The sequence below is a fragment of the Ursus maritimus genome, unplaced genomic scaffold (assembly GCF_017311325.1).
Source record: "Ursus maritimus isolate PB19 unplaced genomic scaffold, ASM1731132v1 scaffold_4, whole genome shotgun sequence".
NCBI lineage: Eukaryota > Metazoa > Chordata > Mammalia > Carnivora > Ursidae > Ursus > Ursus maritimus.
This window is the reverse complement of record NW_024426552.1, coordinates 53771600-53788633: the sequence shown is the minus strand read 5'-3', so window position 1 is coordinate 53788633 and position 17034 is coordinate 53771600. Positions and strand designations below refer to the sequence as shown.

General features: G+C 43.2%; 1 protein-coding gene across 1 annotated transcript; it reads left to right on the top strand.

The window, feature by feature from the left end:
• The first annotated feature begins 7063 nt into the window (after nucleotides 1-7063).
• Nucleotides 7064-11643, top strand: DPPA4 (developmental pluripotency associated 4). Its single transcript, XM_008706631.1, has 6 exons — nucleotides 7064-7084; nucleotides 7199-7559; nucleotides 8439-8680; nucleotides 8765-8815; nucleotides 9079-9391; nucleotides 10984-11643. Exons 1-6 carry the CDS (start codon nucleotides 7064-7066, stop codon nucleotides 11181-11183), a joined length of 1188 nt encoding a protein of 395 aa, XP_008704853.1. The 3' UTR covers nucleotides 11184-11643.
• Nucleotides 11644-17034: the final 5391 nt, after the last annotated feature.

The following is a 17034-nucleotide window of genomic DNA, read 5'->3' as shown; positions in this document are numbered from 1 at the left end:
GGGGTCAATCAAAGCTGCATCAGCCCAGAGGTAGGGGCAACCATTTTGTAAGTGATCCACTTGAGTGGATGCTTTTTTGCAATTTGTCAATTCCAAGGTGTGCTATTTTTCAAATGTGTCCTAAATTTTGTCTGTGCTAGTGATGGCCGTTGGATACACGCTTACTTTGGCACTTAGCACATACAGGAGGAACGGAAGCTGGAAACCTAATGACCAAGTAGTGATTCTCCTGGACCACAGTTCATTGGGAGGAGGGTGGGGAGAGCAGGTAGGGGAAGCAAAAAGGAGAACAGACTCAGATTTTCAAGGATGTTACTGTTTTATACAAACCTTTCGGTATTCATGTATCAACAGGACAGATCTGTAGGCCCTGAGGCTTCTGTAACTCTGGAGGTCCCTCTTTAAGATAAAGAATATCAAATTATATAGGCAAAATTGCTAGGGCCTTCACAGAAACTTGGAATGGACCACTTACAAAAGCTTAAGCTTCAGTAGCTTCACGATAAAGGTGCCCCTGAAGAACAGGTCCTGTTATGTATTTTTTTTTAATAGTCTCCACACCCAACATGCGGCTCAAACTCACCACCCCAAGATCAAGGTCTCACGCTCCATCGAATGAGCCAGCCAGGTACCCCCATGTTCTGTTCTTTAAAGCAGAAGTCATAGAAAACTAGGTATGTAGTTCAGTGAAACTGTGTTTGCTCACATTTCTGGAACTCATCCTACCGGGAGGTAATTAAGGACCAGAACCACTTTTCATCACGAGTGCTTGACACAGGGTAGAAGGAAGGAATGGAGGAAGGGAGACAGTGTAGAAACAAAGAAACCAGATTGGGCTTTTTTTCCCATGATTTCAGCTCTACCATCTACCTCCAACTTTTCCCTTTTTTGGCCCAAATTATTTTTTTAAAGTTTTATTTATTTAAGGAATCTCTACACTCAACGTGGTGCTTGAACCCACGACCCTGATATCTAGAGTTGTATGTTCTTCTGACTGAGCCAGCCAGGTGCCCCTAACCCAAATTTCTAACCAACCTGACAGCCTACCTTACTCTCCAGATTTACTTCTAAGTGACTCACCTGTTTTTCTTTTTCTTTTTTTTTTTAGATTTTATTTATTTATATGAGAGAGAGTGTGTTTGCATAGACGCACGCCCCAGTGGAGGAAGGGGCAGAGGAAGAGGAAGAAGCAGACTCCTTCCTGCCTGCAGAGTCCAACACAGGGCTCGATCCCAGGACCCCAAGATCATGACCTGAGCTGAAGTCAGACGCTTAACTGACTCATCTTTTTCTTAAAAAAATAATTCCATAAAGGGCACTGACTTCCTACTACAGGGGATACGTAAAAGGTAGAGTGTAATAAATTAGCCATGTCGAGTTCTAGTGTACTTATTACAACACCAGGTATGGAGAACGAGGTATTTTTTTTTTTTAAGATTTTATTTCTTTATTTGACAGAGATAGAGACAGCCAGCGAGAGAGGGAACACAAGCAGGGGGAGTGGGAGAGGAAGAAGCAGGCTCCTAGCGGAGGAGCCTGATGTGGGGCTCGATCCCATAATGCTGGGATCACGCCCTGAGCCGAAGGCAGACGCTTAACCGCTGTGCCACCCAGGTGCCCCGAGAACGAGGTATTCTTATACCTTGTTATAAACTGGCAGAAGTCATCCTGGATAGGAACGGAACCACACAAATTTTGAATAAGCCCAGCTTTTGACCCAGCACTTCTAGGAATACACAGTGCCAACAGATTTAGACAAGTACCCCACCAGCCTCCCCAGTCACCTCCCACTAAAGCTCTCCATCCGTCAAAGATGAAATGGTGCTGGTGGTGTGTGATACAATCCTGTTTTGTCTTCTGTAAACACAGATTAATGACTCTGGAAGATTCATTGCCTCCAGGTAAACAACTAAAGGCCTCATTAACTCAGCTCATTTTATTCAATTAAAACTTTTTTTGGAAGAGAAAATACACACAGAAACAAAAAAGAAAACCTGGCAGGAATCCGCCACATCTCTCACAACCTTATTCAGTCTCCAACACTCTATTAATAGAAACATCTGTGAAAATAAAGGAACCCTCCTTTAGGGTGGAATAGGAAAGCCCTCAAGGGGGAGCACTCCTGCTTGTACTACTCATTGCATCCCACAGAACCAACTGAAGAAAGAGAAGAATTATTTTGACGAGGACACTTTTACATAGGAATTTATCTCGTGCCTTTAAAAAAAGGAAGATCCTTCCCTGCCCCAGCAAGAACACTAAGCCCCGCCGCAGCCAGTGAGAAACCCCAACCTCAAACTGTCGTTCTTCTCTAATCAACTTTTGGTCAAAACCACCCTCCCCAACTTCCTCCAAAAACCTAATAAAAGCTGACCCTCCCTTTGTCTCTTCGGATTTGTCTAGGGTTCACCAAAGCTAGCTTATCTTCAATCATAAAACTCTGCTATTCCCAAACAGACTTTTTTCTTAAATGTAAATAAAATTACCATTTGCTCTATTCAACACATCCAGCCTTGATCCAACATGTGCTGCCTTAGACATTGTTTATTTGGGACCTGTGAGAGCCTATTTAGCCATCCAGGCAACCCCCTTAGTAAGAACTATCATCTTGCAGGAGAGTTAAGGGAGAGACTTTAAGGTGCTAGAATAATTTGCCCAAGGTCACGCAGCTAGTTAAGGGCGGGTGGGGTTTCAATGCAGCCTGGCTCTTGGAGTCTGTGCTCTTTCCCACAACTCCCCGTGACCACGCCAGGGGCTCGTATCTCAGGCCTAAAGCTGCCGTGGCGGCTTCCCAACTCACCTTCTGGTGTCTACGAGGATCCCTCTCCAACTCCTTTTCCTCGTCATGGTTGAAAGATCTTTACAAAATGGTCGTGAGAGTCCGCCCGCCCCCACCCCCACCTGGAATTTTTCAGCTTCCCGTTGCTCTTTGCCTAAAGATGAGAAGGTCAACCTATCCAGACCCAGCTAACACTTTCCTCCTCCCCCTCTGAGCTCCAGCCTCAGAGCCCTTACTTTGTTCCGGAAAGGAGTTGAGCTGAGCCCTCCCCTCCTCCTATTCAGTTAATTCAGTTCTTCTGGTCCTTCGAATCTGACACTTCCTGACTTCCTTGATGAGGTCGAAACCTCTATTGCAGGCCACCAAATGTAAGGAGCTTTTGTGCCTTTTAGGTGTCCTAATTGAGTAGTTTTCACTGTTCTGATAATATGTATAAATAAATGCAATGCATTCTAAAATCCTGTAAAAGATTATATTACTAGTTACTGATAATTAGTTACTTAATGTCTGTCCTTCCTACCACGCCGTAAGCCCTTGAGGAAGGGTCCTTGTCTGCTTTTGTCCACCACTGTATCTCCTGTACTAAGCACGGAAGAGCTGTCCATTTACCGAACATTTTTGTTCAATACATGAATGAGAGATTCAATTATGAATATTTTTCTACTAGGGAGGAATAGAGCTTTATGCATTGACATAAAAACATTTTAAAAAGCAGCAGTTTTTCTTTTAACTACTAAACATTCGTAAGAAATTTTACACATAAACGTATTTCTCTAAAAAAACTTACATATATTCCTATTTTACATTTGAGAAACCAAAGCACAAACACATTGTATTTGTTCAAGATTGCTTATAAATTACCACAACTCCAAGTCCAACAAAAGTATTTGGCTTTTTGCTTCACTTGAGAACTCACTATTATTATTTCCAATTATGCTCAAATATTTTTTAAATTAATTTGTGCTAATCCTCCTTATATAGAGAATATCAGCTAACCAGTTGTGTTTTTTTTTAATGGTTGGTGCAATTCTTTCAAAAATTATTTTCCCCAAAATCATGGTAGGTCTAAGAATTCCTGTCATAATCTCAATATATACTCCATCTATTAATAAAGAAATTATAGATTGTACCTTGCCCGGGATGAGATGTCTCAATCACTCGATTTGTACTTAATTTAGAATTTCGCCATGTTACCTCCAATTACACTGGGGATAGAAAGATGATTCAATCAAACACTTTGTATATATTATATAAACCTTACCTAGTAAGTAGTTACTGATTGTTGTCTATGACCCGGGGTAAAATACTTCTGAGTCAAAACCTCCGTATGACCTCCCAGGTCATCTAGGATCGAAATACCTGCTTTCCTCTTTGGTGCTTTGGGACTTGTTCAGTCGTCATTTATACTTCCTTCTCTACTCCCCAGTCCTGTTTACTTACATCCCATATCCATGTATTTCTATCCTGGGAGGATATTATCACCTCCAATCTGGGTTTGGATCATCTCTTCTTCATTTGGGGGCATGCAGTGAGATGTAGGAAAACAAAACAAAGGCAGAGTGTAGACTTTGTAACCTGATGGAGGAAGGTTTGAATCCCACAATCGCTGGTTCTTAACATAGAAAATTTCTTCTCTTCACATTTCTGATCCCCCACAGTCTGACAGAGAGGAGCAATCCGAGCGGGAGGTATTTTCCAACTAATTTTACAGAGAATCTTGATCCTGTTTGAGAGTTGTTAGGGGCTTGAAGGGCGGAATAAGGCTCACCTAGACGTGATTTCTGGTTCTCTCTTACTGCGTCATCCAGCAAGTTACAGATATAATGTTATACACACTTTTGTCATCCATAAAATGGAGGGCCATAAAATAATGGCTGCGAACCTTTAAACCTAAAATTTGGTACAAACCAAATACTCTATGGACTTCAAAAACTACTCTTAGTTGTTGGCGGACGGTAAGGTGCTAGTTATTATGAGTACAAATGGAAAGCTGGAGCTGTGATTGGTACAGAAGCTTGCTTAAGAAATAAAATGCATGCGGGACACGAAAAAGGTTTTGCCTTCTTCAAAACACCAGTCTGGCCCTGGATTCCATTGTTTCCAAGTTACTTCATTAAATCCCTTCAAACATCTCCTTCAGAAGTCTCTAGGAACTTTGTTTTTCCCTTGGAATTTTTCGGGAGTTTCCAACTTCCTGACGACTCCTGAACCACACAGGAGGTGATTATGTTAAAAAACTCACAGAAAGTGGTAGGAAAGGTAGTACTGATTAATTCATACAAGAGTCACCTCATGAATAAGAGAGTACACAAAATTAGCATTCACAAATTGTGGGGGAGGGGAGAGGGGGAGGAGAAAAAGAAGAGCGCCTTTGGGTGACAGGAAGTGGGAGGAGACTTTTAAAAGAGCAATCTTGGGCCGGGGGCCATTTCTGAAGTAAGAAATTTCTTTTTGTCAACCTTGACTTCTCTTTGGATATGGAGAAAGCAAAAGGCAAAAAGGTAAATACAATTTTAGTGGGTTTATTTCTGTCTGTCTTTGAGAGTCTTCTCTTGTTTCTCTCTCCTGCTGAGCACACTTGATCCTTCTTTTGAGGAGAAAAGAATGTGCCTTAGAATTTCCTCTTGTTAAGAAAAAAAAAACAACAGTAAAGTCCTAAGTAACACTCACAGCCTTGTATATTGGGGCAAGGAGACTGTAAGAAATGGGGCTTCCTATTTTGGTTTTTAAAGATGCTTTATCCTGTCCGAAAGAAGAATCTAGTATCAGGGCTGGAGGGCAGTGGTTAACAGCGGGAAAGGGGAGGCGAGGGGAAAACTTCAGGAAGAGGTAATGGAGCTGAGGTTGCGAGAGAACTAGATCCTTTAATTTGTGCTAAGCAGACACAGGTCCTAAACCAGAAGTGCTGGGTCTGAACCCATCTTTTCCCAGGGTCACTGTGGTTAGAGAATAATCTAGAGCCGGACATAAGGACAAGCACCGCAGACAGAAATTAAAGGTAGAGAGGCATTGGGGCGCCTGCGTGGCTCAGTGGGTTAAGTATCCAGCTCTTGATCTCAGCTCAGGTCTTGATTTCATGGTCGTGATTCAAGCCCCGAAATGGTCTCCAGGCTGGGTGTGGAGCCTACTTAAAAAAAAAAAGGTAGAGAGGCTTTGAGACTTTTCAGTGGAACCGAAGCACCCCGCCAAGGGAACCCGAGCACTCTAAAGAGTCTCCTTCCTTGGAACCCTCATTTTTGGCCCCAAAGTGGGTGTAAGGCTATGCAAACGTAAAATGTGAATACTAGTGCAAAGCTGCTATAGAGATGTAAAATGCCATGCAAATGTTGATTTCTCCCGAACTTGCACCTGGGGACACTGGAAAGGATTTAGATTTTGGGATTTTCTGTCAGTCTGATATGCCTACCTGTGTGCCTTCAGTCAGGTAACCTCTGAGCCTCAGTTTCTGCATCTGAAAAACAAAAGTTAGAAATTGCCATCAGGGGCGCCTGGGTGGCACAGCGGTTAAGCGTCTGCCTTCGGCTCAGGGCGTGATCCCAGCGTTCTGGGATCGAGCCCCACATCAGGCTCCTCCGCTAGGAGCCTGCTTCTTCCTCTCCCACTCCCCCTGCTTGTGTTCCCTCTCTCGCTGGCTGTCTCTCTCTCTCTGTTGAATAAATAAATAAAATCTTTAAAAAAAAAAAAAACCCAAACTTAAAAAAAAAATTGCCATCAGGTTGCTGTGGGGAGTAAATGAAAGAAAATAAGAAATGTGTCAACATCTTAGGTAAGAGGTTAGTTTCTCTATCAGATAACTGTATCCCCACTGTTCTGTTGTTTCTTCTGGTTCATATAACAATGTTTGAGGGCCTAGGAGGAAAGAGAAATTCTGCCCTTAGGCGGCTTACAGTCAAATGGAGTAACAAGCCTTGGTCAGATCACACGAGCAAATGTAAAACTGCGACTGAAACGGGAGGAGTGAGGCAAAGTGTTGATTTGACTTGGTCTGAGAAGATGAGAAAGGGCTGCTAGATGAGGGAATACTGGAAATGAGATTCTGAAGGGAAAGTAAGATTTAAGAAAGGGAGTAGGAGGCTGGGTTGCAGTGAGAGAGCTTTCTTCAGGCCATGGTAACTGGGCTGGAAAGGCATTCTGTGACCAGCCCTTGGGGCCATGGAGAGGCTCGTAGGCTGAAGTAAAGACTTTGTGTATCTTCATGCTAAACACAACCACTGCAGGAGTATATAGAATCCCTCTGGCAATAGTAGGGGAAACCTTTCTTTGGAAGAGATCAAGAACGAAGGAATGGGGGAAGAAAATCTTCGGGTAAGAGAATAATGGATATGGTGGGTGGGTGACGTAAGGGCTCCCACCCCCCCACCACCCAAAGAGCCTAGTTTCTTCTACTTCTGTGGTTAGTATCTGTATTTTCTGTCTTAGTTATATTTTCAAATCGGCCTCCCAATTCGCCATCTTCCCTATCTTATAAGCAAACCTGGGGTTAAGGTGATTTCCCAGGGGAGAATCCACACTGCCAGTGGTGTGTGTAATGCCTATCCTGGTGCCGTGCACGTGAGTTATCTTGACACAGGTAGTGTGTGGGGTGGGCCGGGCACCCGAGGGAAGACGGATGGGCTCCTCTGTCCCCAGCAGAACTCCACGAAGTCGGGGGAAGAGTCTCTTGCTGGCCAATCCCAACCAGAAGAAGCCAAGAAGAAACAGCAGGCTTCTGGGGAAACAAAGTTACAAAGAAACTCCGAGAGCGGGACCAAACGAAAAAGATCTATGAAAGAAGAAAAAGGTAAGAAGGCTACAAGCCCTCAAATTTCATTTCCTTGGGTTTAAGAAGACCAAGGAACTTTTCTGAAGGAGAAGAACGAGTAGGAAAGAAAACTGGTCCTGTATTCTGAAAACCCTCCGCTTCATTTGGGGCCCAGCTTAACGTCTCACCTCCCTGAAGCTTTCTTTCAGCCACCTCTGTTAAAACTGGTGTCTTCAGGTGTCCAAACTCTGACAATGTATCTGGTTCTGATCAACGTTTTGCCTTTGCTTGTGGCTTAGTGTTAAGGATCTCAGTGTGCAGTGATTTGCAGACAGACTGCCATAAATTTCTAAGAACTGAGGATACTACTTCACCCAGCTGGGTCAGGTGGGGTGGGGTGCAGGCTCGGTTGTAATTTACATGGAATAATTCGGTAAAAATGCCTACGTGATACCTGACTCGTAATGTGAACTCATTGAAGGCTCACAGCTGTTAGTGTCATTACAGTTGTCTGTTCTGGAAGTGTGTTCTGGAAGTCTTTCCCAAACAGTGCGAGTGCATGAGAAAGCTGTGTGCAGGGAGACCAGAGCACTGCCTTGAGTAGGGTGGGCTGATTAATTCTGAGAACGGCTGGTTGGGTGTAGCATTGCCGAGTGGTTTATTTTGCTCTTTGGTGAGAGGACAAGGCGCCACTGAGGATTTACGATGTCAGGTTTAAAATTCCTATTGTTCCTCTGGATTGGAAGTAAGATCTAGTACAACGTCCTTGGAGTCTGGGTTTAGATGCCCACAAAGGAGCAGGTAAGGGAAGTAAAAACTGGAGATTCAGAAGTAGTCAGTCCCAGGTTTGAGTCTGTGTCCCTTGGAGGTTCTGGGGTCTTTGGCAAGTCATGAACTATACAATGGGGATTGGGCTGTGAGAACTGAAAGTCGTACTTCAGCATTTTAAACGGCTACACAAAAGTAAATTATTACTAATATCATCCCATTCTCCTGCAGCTTCTCGTTCAGAAAAGGAGGCACAAGGCAATGGAAGAGTAAGACTTCGGAAGAAAATCCCAATTCCTCCATTACCTCCTAAATTGCCACCAGCCAATGTGCTTCACAGAGACATCCTGCGGGCCTGGTGCCAACAACTAAAGCTGAGCACCAAAGGCCAGGTGAGGGCCCAGGTTGGCGGCAGTGCCCCTGGAGGAGGGGGAGGAGCCTTACTTGATTGTTGACTCATTTTTCTCTTGTCTTAGAAACTAGATGTATATAAGCGAATCTGCGAATATGCTTACCCCGATCAAAAGGTAGGTGATTCCTGGGGATTTGACCAAGTGGACGGTTTCGTTCTCATCCTCATTACCTATTTTAGCATCAGAAAGTCAATGGAGGGATTGCCTCAGCCCCTCCTTCCCTCCATCCCCTCCTCCTACTGAGGCGGAACAGCACACCCACCGCACCCCAGCCCCTCCCATCCCCACCCCCGCCACTTCTCACCAAGTTTCTGCAAAATCATAAAAATGAGACTACACCTCTGACAGCACCTTAATCTTAGAAACCCTATTTGTAGAAGAACATTCCTGTCACCGCAGAGGAGGCCAAGATTCACACACATTCACAAAGAAGATCACAGACAGACCAGGGGGAAATGTCTCCGGAAAGTTCTGAAAAAAGGCTATCTTCTGATGGAACCTACCGTCCTGACGTGGCTGCTCCCTCTGAGGGTGGGGCATCTGCCCTTGCTGGGTCTGATGTTCTCCTAGAAGGAGTCAATACCGTTGTCGTGACAACTTCGGCCCCAGATGCTGTGTTTGCCTCCTGGTCCAGAATCGCAGCCAGGGCTGGGAAGATGGAGACCGTGGAACCGCCACAGGAGGCCCACGGTAAGCCCCGGATTGAGAGCTGCTTCTGGTCCGGTTGAGGAAAAAATGCTATTGATATTAACCTCCAATCAGATTTTAGGGTATATCAAGATCACCTGAAGCGTTGGTGATTCCTGGGCCCTAGCCACAGAGTTTCTGATTCAGAACTGAGGTAGGTCCTGGGAATTTTCATTTCTAACAATGTTTCAGCCAGGGCTGATGATGCTAGTCTGGGGAGCACACTTTGGTTTTTTGTTTTTTTGGTTTTGTTTTTTGTTTTGTTTTTTGGGGGTTTTTTTTTGTTTTTAAAGATTTTATTTATTTGACAGAGCGAGAGACAGTGAGAGAGGGAACACAAGCAGGGGGAGTGGGAGAGGGAGAAGCAGGCTTCCCACTGGGCAGGGCGCCTGATGTGGGGCTTAACCTGAGGATCCTGGGGTCATGACCTGAGCTGAAGGCAGACACTTAAACGACTGAGCCACCCAAGTACCCCATGGGGACCGCACTTTGAAAACCACTGCTGCAAATTATTGATGGCATCAGAAGGGAATGACAGTCTGTTTGGCTTTCTCTCTTTCCCCTTCTTTAAGGAATTAAGAGCAGTCTCTGAAATCGACTGCCTCAGCTTAAGCCCCTGGATCTTCTAGCATCTGTTAAGTGAGTGACATTAACAAGTTGTTTAATATAGTTCCCAATTTCCTCTTCATAAAATAGGCTAATAATTACACCTACCTCATAATGTTCTAAGAATTATAGGATGTAAAATTAAGAGAGAGACCATAAACTGGTTAGCTTAGTACAGTGCCTGTTGAGGCCCCTAAACCTATTTCATGAAGGCCTTCCCAGACCACTCTGGTTTAGTGTTTCTGTTGAAGGAAGCCAGAATATGTCGCCCCAAATTATACCTGTCCTAGATTGTTTTAAAATTTATAATAAAAATTGTTTTGAGCTGATAGCAATTAAAGAGCAGCAAACCCAGAAAAGGTCCTCTTTTTACTGCCTCAAGGCAGGTTATAAATTCTCTCTTTGCTAGAGACAGTCCACTGAGAGGTGGCACCAGAGAAGCCTTACTTCTAAGTTCCTTCCCATAGATTGAGTTTTCCTGCTGTCTGCCACCCCCAGGAGCTTAAAACTGCTTCCCTTTTTCCTCTCTGACTCCTTCCTCATTTCTCTACAAATTCATTGTCCTTTGTAAAAGCCAGGATTCTGAGCCGCCATTTTGAGTCCATTTTCGTTGCTGGTTTCTTCCAAGTGATGTGTGCCATGCACATTAATAAACTGATTTTCTCTTTTTGATCTTTTTGTGAAGGAGTCCCTGCTGCAGACCTAGGATGGGCAGAGGTAAAGTTTTGCCTCCTTCACACTCTCATTTACCCTCCTGGAGCTATACCACTTTCACCTACACCTTTTCCTGTTTAAAGTTTTAACAGGAACTGTTCTGTATTGTTTTCTAAAAGGAGCAGACAGAATAGGTTAAGCTAGGATTCCAGGGCTCATATCTTGGAGCTGGCACTTGAGAAAAGTAGTAGAAACAAAGACCATGATATATTCTTGACCAAAAGAACATTAGAATTTGGCCATGCTGTGTTCCTACTTACCTCTCTCTCCTCCAGGTGTCAGGTGGTGTGTGGTCCATGGGAGAAGTCTGCCTGCAGACACAGAAGGTTGGGTTCACCTGCAATTTCATGCAGGACAAGCCTGGGTGCCTGAAAAACGGGGGAGAGTATGTGCTCTGTTCTTGCTACCGGCCTGTAATTTTCCACCCCCACACCTGGAAGACAACATGCTGTGCCCCAAATGTGTTCGGAGGTAACTACCTGGTGCTTTTCTGCAAACTAAAACTGGGCACCTGCTTTTTAGTTAGGGGAGAAAGGAGATGCATGTTAGTCTTAAATAACCCTGTATTTCTTGCACAAGTTGTCAGTAAAGAGTTCCAAGAAAATTACTACTGAGATAAGTGTATTCCTAGGAAAAAGAGCATTTATAGGTCAGGGCTTAATGCTTCTACCTAGAGACCCACCCATAATCACAGAGAAACAATACTGATTAATTACTATATTATAGGTATAAGCACTTCACAGAAATAATGACTAGCAAAACAACAGCAACGAAACCCTTTAAGTAGACTACAGTCTAATGGGGATACTGGTATGTAAACAGCTGTAATATCACGTGATGACTAACATCAAAGAAGGGGTTTTTTAACTTCAAGGAAGAATTGTCTAGATGGGAAGAAGGAGAAAGCTCCTTTTTCAGTATAGGGATGAACGCCTAAGCTGAGAGAACTTAGGACAAAGTAGAACTTTTAAGTATTTTAGTGTGCAAGGATATGGTTTAAAAAAAAACGAGTCTGCTTCCTCCTTACAAAATGGGCATAAAAATGCCTATCTGAAGTATTGTAAAGATTAGATGAGTTAATAAATGTAAAGTTCTTAGCGCCGTGTCAGACATAGGCAAGCATTCAAAAAAAATGTGGGTATTAACTACTCCAGCAAGTGGGATTCCTTTCAGCGAAGTCATAAAGACGGAAATATACAACGTATGCAAAAAAACAGTTTTGGCCCAGATTGAGCATTATAGATTTTAAGTAATATCATTAGTTTGGGGTCTGATTATCATAAGCTTTGAAGGTTTAGAATTTACCCAGTAACGCATGGTGTTCTTTCAAAAGACGTCATTAGTTCTATGAGGTGATCAATGCAATATCTCTGTAATCACCAAACAACCCACTCTAGAAGCACAATTATGAAGAGAAACAAAAGATTTTTCTCTATAATTTAAATTCTAAGCCAATCGAAATCAACATATTAAATGACTGGCTGGTGCAGAATAGGCCTGGGGGGAAGGGACCTGAAAAATTCGTTGTTCTCTGTGTAAACTAGACTGGCCAATTCATTAAGATTTCTGATTCGAAATAGGATGGGAAGTATTTTTATTAAAATAAGCTACTACTATTAACAAACAGGGGTGAAGCGGGGTGAGTACTGTTCTTTTTCACAGCCACAGCATTGGCTCAGGGAAGGAGACAGTCCTCCACCAAAGTCCCGCTTCTACCAGCAACCATTTCCATAACTTTACACCTGCCACTTCACTTTTCTGGGCCTCAGTTTCCACATCTCTAATGTGAGGAGCCACTTGGATAGGGAGGTGTACAGAAGTCGCCAAAGTATTAAAATTAAGCCACCAAGAAGTTTATATGCCTGTAAAGAAACTTTTATTCCAAAAGGCTGTTGTATTTAGGGGTTTTGTTTGTTTCCATTGTATTTACTTTTATAGAGAATCTACTAAGGAGACTTAAGTGCAGGGGTTTTTTTTCCCCAAAATCACATTTTATTGATCATATTATAGGACTATAATACAGTGAAAAATATAAACAACAAAAATTATTCTTAAAATTTATTTTTATTAAGTTCAACTAACATATAATGTATTGCTGGTTTTAGAGGTAGAGGTCAGTGATTCATCAGTCTTACATAATACCCAGTGCTCATTACATCACGTGCCCTCCTTAATGCCCATCACCCAGTTTTAAAGAGAAGGATAGGTATGCAGAATTTTGCCATTTCAGAGATTAGAGTGAAGGACGAGGAATCTGGTCAGGCAGCTCTCCTGCGTGATGGGCTCTGAAGGGTTGGAAGCAAGTAATTGTGCTGAGGCTTCCACTGCTGAAGAGGGAAGGGTGTGAGATCTGTTAGAAAAATGTTGTGGGAAAGTTGTTTTTAATAGGTTTTAAGGGCCTAGCGTCTTCTAAAGGTGCCAAGATAGACTCTAGCTTTAAGTAATAGCAAATGAAGCTGAAGAAGGTACGAATGATATACCTGCTTGGATAATGTGAGATTCAAAGCCGTAAAGGATACAGGTGACTTTGAGGCTTGAATACGGGGAGCAGACAAGTAGGAAGGGTGACTGGAGGTGTTTTCCAAAAGCACAAATGGAGAAGTTCAGCAACAGGGATGCTCAAAGGAAATTTCCGTTTGCGTTGTATTGGAGAGGGTGAGCGCAGATATGCGTCTGGGCTTAGTTTGTGAGGGGGGGCCTACAGGGAGGGAGGATGGAAAGAGGACTGTCCCTCTGCGTGGAGGGGCACAGTGCAGCCCAGACTTGCCGCCCAAGGATCCCTCTCCCCAGCTCTCAGTTGTGCTGGAACCATCCTCCCTTGACCTGCAGGGGGGCCCGGTCTTAGTGTGCAGGTTACTGAACACCCAAGCCTGAAGTGGGTGGGACCCTCAGGCTAGACTACCCCCCACCCCAGAGGAGTGGCAGTCCCTGGGCCCTGGCACAGTTACTGTCTGCCGCAGGAGAAAGTATGTGAGTGTGCACTTGTTTTTCCCCCTTCTGTCCTACTTCTGCCAACAATTGTCACTGCCAAGCAAGTTGAATAAATTTGAGGTCACTCTGGAGAGTCCTTTAATGACCTACAGAGGCCACTGAGCAAATGGTAAAAGATCCACTCGAGGGCCTCTCCTGCCCATGGGCTGCACAGGACAGGAACATAGTACACAGACGTAACGTGGCTAATAGTCACTCCTTGATGACATGGTTACATGCTTTCCACCCACTATCCTAAAGTTAAGGACAGTTCCACCAGTGGGTTTCCTGGCTGTTTCAAGGATGTAGCTTCATGTTTCTTTTTGAATCTCATCTTTTTAAAACCGTTTTATTTGCTTTATAGGAATAAGGTGTTAATGAAAAGCCTCCAGTGAGCTTCAGTACCAGGAAAAGGGGTACAGCTGTGATTATAATTAATGGTAGAAAGGGAGCTACAATCCACTCAGCGCCGCTGAGGGCAGGACTGTGGGCTGCTCCACACCCTCCCTCTGCCGGCCTCCAGGGCACACGGGCTGCTGCGTTGCAGATGTTACCCTCCGACCCCCACCCTGGCCTGCCTGCGGCGCTGTGGGCTGGGATACACAGGCTCCTATGTGTTACATTGGAAAATCATTTCAAAATATTATTTGCTTCTACTTAATAAGATGAAAATGTCATTCGTACTACCAAACGTTGACTCTTCTGAAGTGGAAGTGACCTTAACAGTTCTTTTAAAGTAGGAGCCTGAGCCGAGCCGAGCCTGCCCTGGCCAAGGGGTGGAGTCGAAAACACAGGTGTGCTTCTGTGCTGGATTTCTCTTCTCGCAAGAGTCTAACTCCCCCAGATCCTGACACCCTCTCAGGGGCATGACTTTGGACTTGTTGAATATTTTAAACCAAACGGAAAGCTGTTACTCTTTCCCACTTGCCAAAACATACTCTTAATGTAACAAAACGTTTTTTGACATTTTCTTAATAACCTGAGACCTCTGTGGTGTGTGTCCAGGATAAAAACAGAGAACACTTCGCCGGTATTACTTCCCCGTGTAACTATTATGTATGTTTCTACTGCTTAAAAATATTTAAGGGGACTTCTGAATCATAAATTCATAATGTATTGGATTTCAAATGTGTATATAAAATCATCTATTGTATATATGAAACCATATGCATTGCAGGCAAATTATTAATATTCTTAACTTGGTATGAAGCCAAAAATCACGATTTTCTATTTGGCATGATTTTTTTTTTTTAAGCCACTCGAATGAGGTAGGATTAACATTTTTTTAAAAAGCACTGTACATTTAATGTATATAATTTGATAAGTTTGGTTCATTTAAAATTTTTTTGCATCCTTCCTGTCCTGTGTTCTTAAAAAAGATGTTTTTTTCCTTTGTGTTTTATGGCAGTTTCCTAATTGTTTTATTGTTGTGGATTTTTGGATTATGAGATTTTCCCCCCTCCAAAATGTACTGGAAGTAGTAGAGTTGGAAAGTTTGTAACCATCATGATGCGGACAGATTTGGGCAAGAATCCTTAATAAATGTTAAAAACTAGAGAGCAGTGTTCATTGATGAGCAGGATACTTCTGGGTCTTGCAGTGTCTCCACACAGATTGCTCACTAATGGTCAGAATTTACTTACTATTAAATAAATAATACATTTTATTCCCTATATCTTAATATTTTTAGTTTTTTAAAGATTTTATTTATTTGAGAGAGAGAGCGACAGCACAAGCAGGGAGGAGAGGGAGAAGCAGTCTCTCTGCTCAGCAGGGAGCCCAGCCAGCGTGGGGCTTGATCCCAGGACCCCAGGATCATGATCTGAGCCAAAGGCAGATGCTTAACTGACTGAGCCACCCAGGCATCCACACATATTATTAATTTTAATTTTGTTTCCTTTTCAAACTTTTTCCTTATTTTCAGTGGATTACCCAAGTTTCTGTTCTTTTGCATTCCCAGTCTGCTTATAGATAGCTTCCCGTTCCTAACACACAAAAGTAAACTTAGTTATCTATAAAAATCAGTTTTATTTCCAATACTCCATTCCTCGGACAAATTCTGTGGCAAAGGGTCCTTGAAGTATGGTATTGATGTTCGGGAGGTGATGGGGAGAGAAAATTTCATTTCCCACCTGGAAGCTAAAGTCACAGTCATGCAGATGCCTGCCCAAAAGCCTGCTGTGAGCAAGGTATGTGGTAACCATCTGGAGCTAGCTCTCCAAAGGGACGTGTAAGGCTCCCAAGACTTGGTGCTGAAGTAACTGAGCTTCCGAGTCAGGTTCTGCCAAGACATGGCTGGCTAAGGCAAATGGATCTGCGTGAGGAAAGCCTGTGAACTCCCTGCCAGGAAGGACAATTAGGAATGGTTACATCTCCAAGTATCCCAGCCCCAAGGAGCAGATGTGGCAGGAGAATGATGGGGAAATTTTTAAAATACTAATTCACTGAATTGGAATTAACTTACCTGAAAGTGCCTCAAGTAAATCTACCTTTTGCAAGATAGGGCTTATAGAAGAAATGGGTCATGTCCACCTTGATCAAGTATTCAGACTTACCGCCAGGAATGACACAAACAGAAATGCGGTTTCTGATGGGAAATATCACTGATGATATTCTTGCCAGAAAGATTTAATGTGAATCTACTCAGAGGAGCAGGCAGTCCTGATGATACCTATTGTCTCGGCATAAAGTGAGCCTACCTTGTCTGGGCGCCAGTTACTAAGGCTTATCCATATGTAAAAATCCACAGAACCATGTGCTTAATACGTGTATTTTTTACCATATGTAAACTATCTTAAATTTTTTCTTTAAAGATTTTATTTACTTATTTGAGAGAGAGCACAAGCGAGAGAGCAGAAGCATGGGGAGCAGCAGAGGGAGAGGGAGAAGCAGACTCCCTGCTAAGCAGGGAGCCCGATGCAGGGCTCAATCCCATGGACCCTGGATCATGACCCCAGACGAAGGCAGCCGCTGAACCAACAACTACCCAGGTGCCCCTATATATCATTTTTAAAAACTGCCCTGGTTTGAATAAGTTACAGTTCTGCTACGTAAAAGCATGTTAGGTGGAATAATGGGAAATCTGAATATAGAGTGGAGATCAGATGATACTACAGCCATGTTAATGTCTTGCTTGTGAAACTACAGAATTTGCATTTAACAATTGGTTAATGAGGGACAATACACAGGTGTTGTACCAACTTTTATATCTGGAATTTTTAAATAACATTTCAAAATACTCAGTTGTATATAGGAAAAGATCCTTTTGAAATACAAGTCAAATCATGACACTCCTTTGCTCAAAACCCTCCTATGGGTCCTGTTTCATTCAGAGTAAAAACCAAAGTCCTTGTAAC

Coding starts and splice junctions, on each gene's coding strand:
- DPPA4 (XM_008706631.1), top strand. CDS start 7,064: ATGGGGGAAGAAAATCTTCGG. Junction 7,560..8,438: donor ATCTATGAAAGAAGAAAAAG/GTAAGAAGGCTA, acceptor GGATTGGGCTGT/GAGAACTGAAAGTCGTACTT. Junction 8,816..9,078: donor ATGCTTACCCCGATCAAAAG/GTAGGTGATTCC, acceptor CCCTATTTGTAG/AAGAACATTCCTGTCACCGC.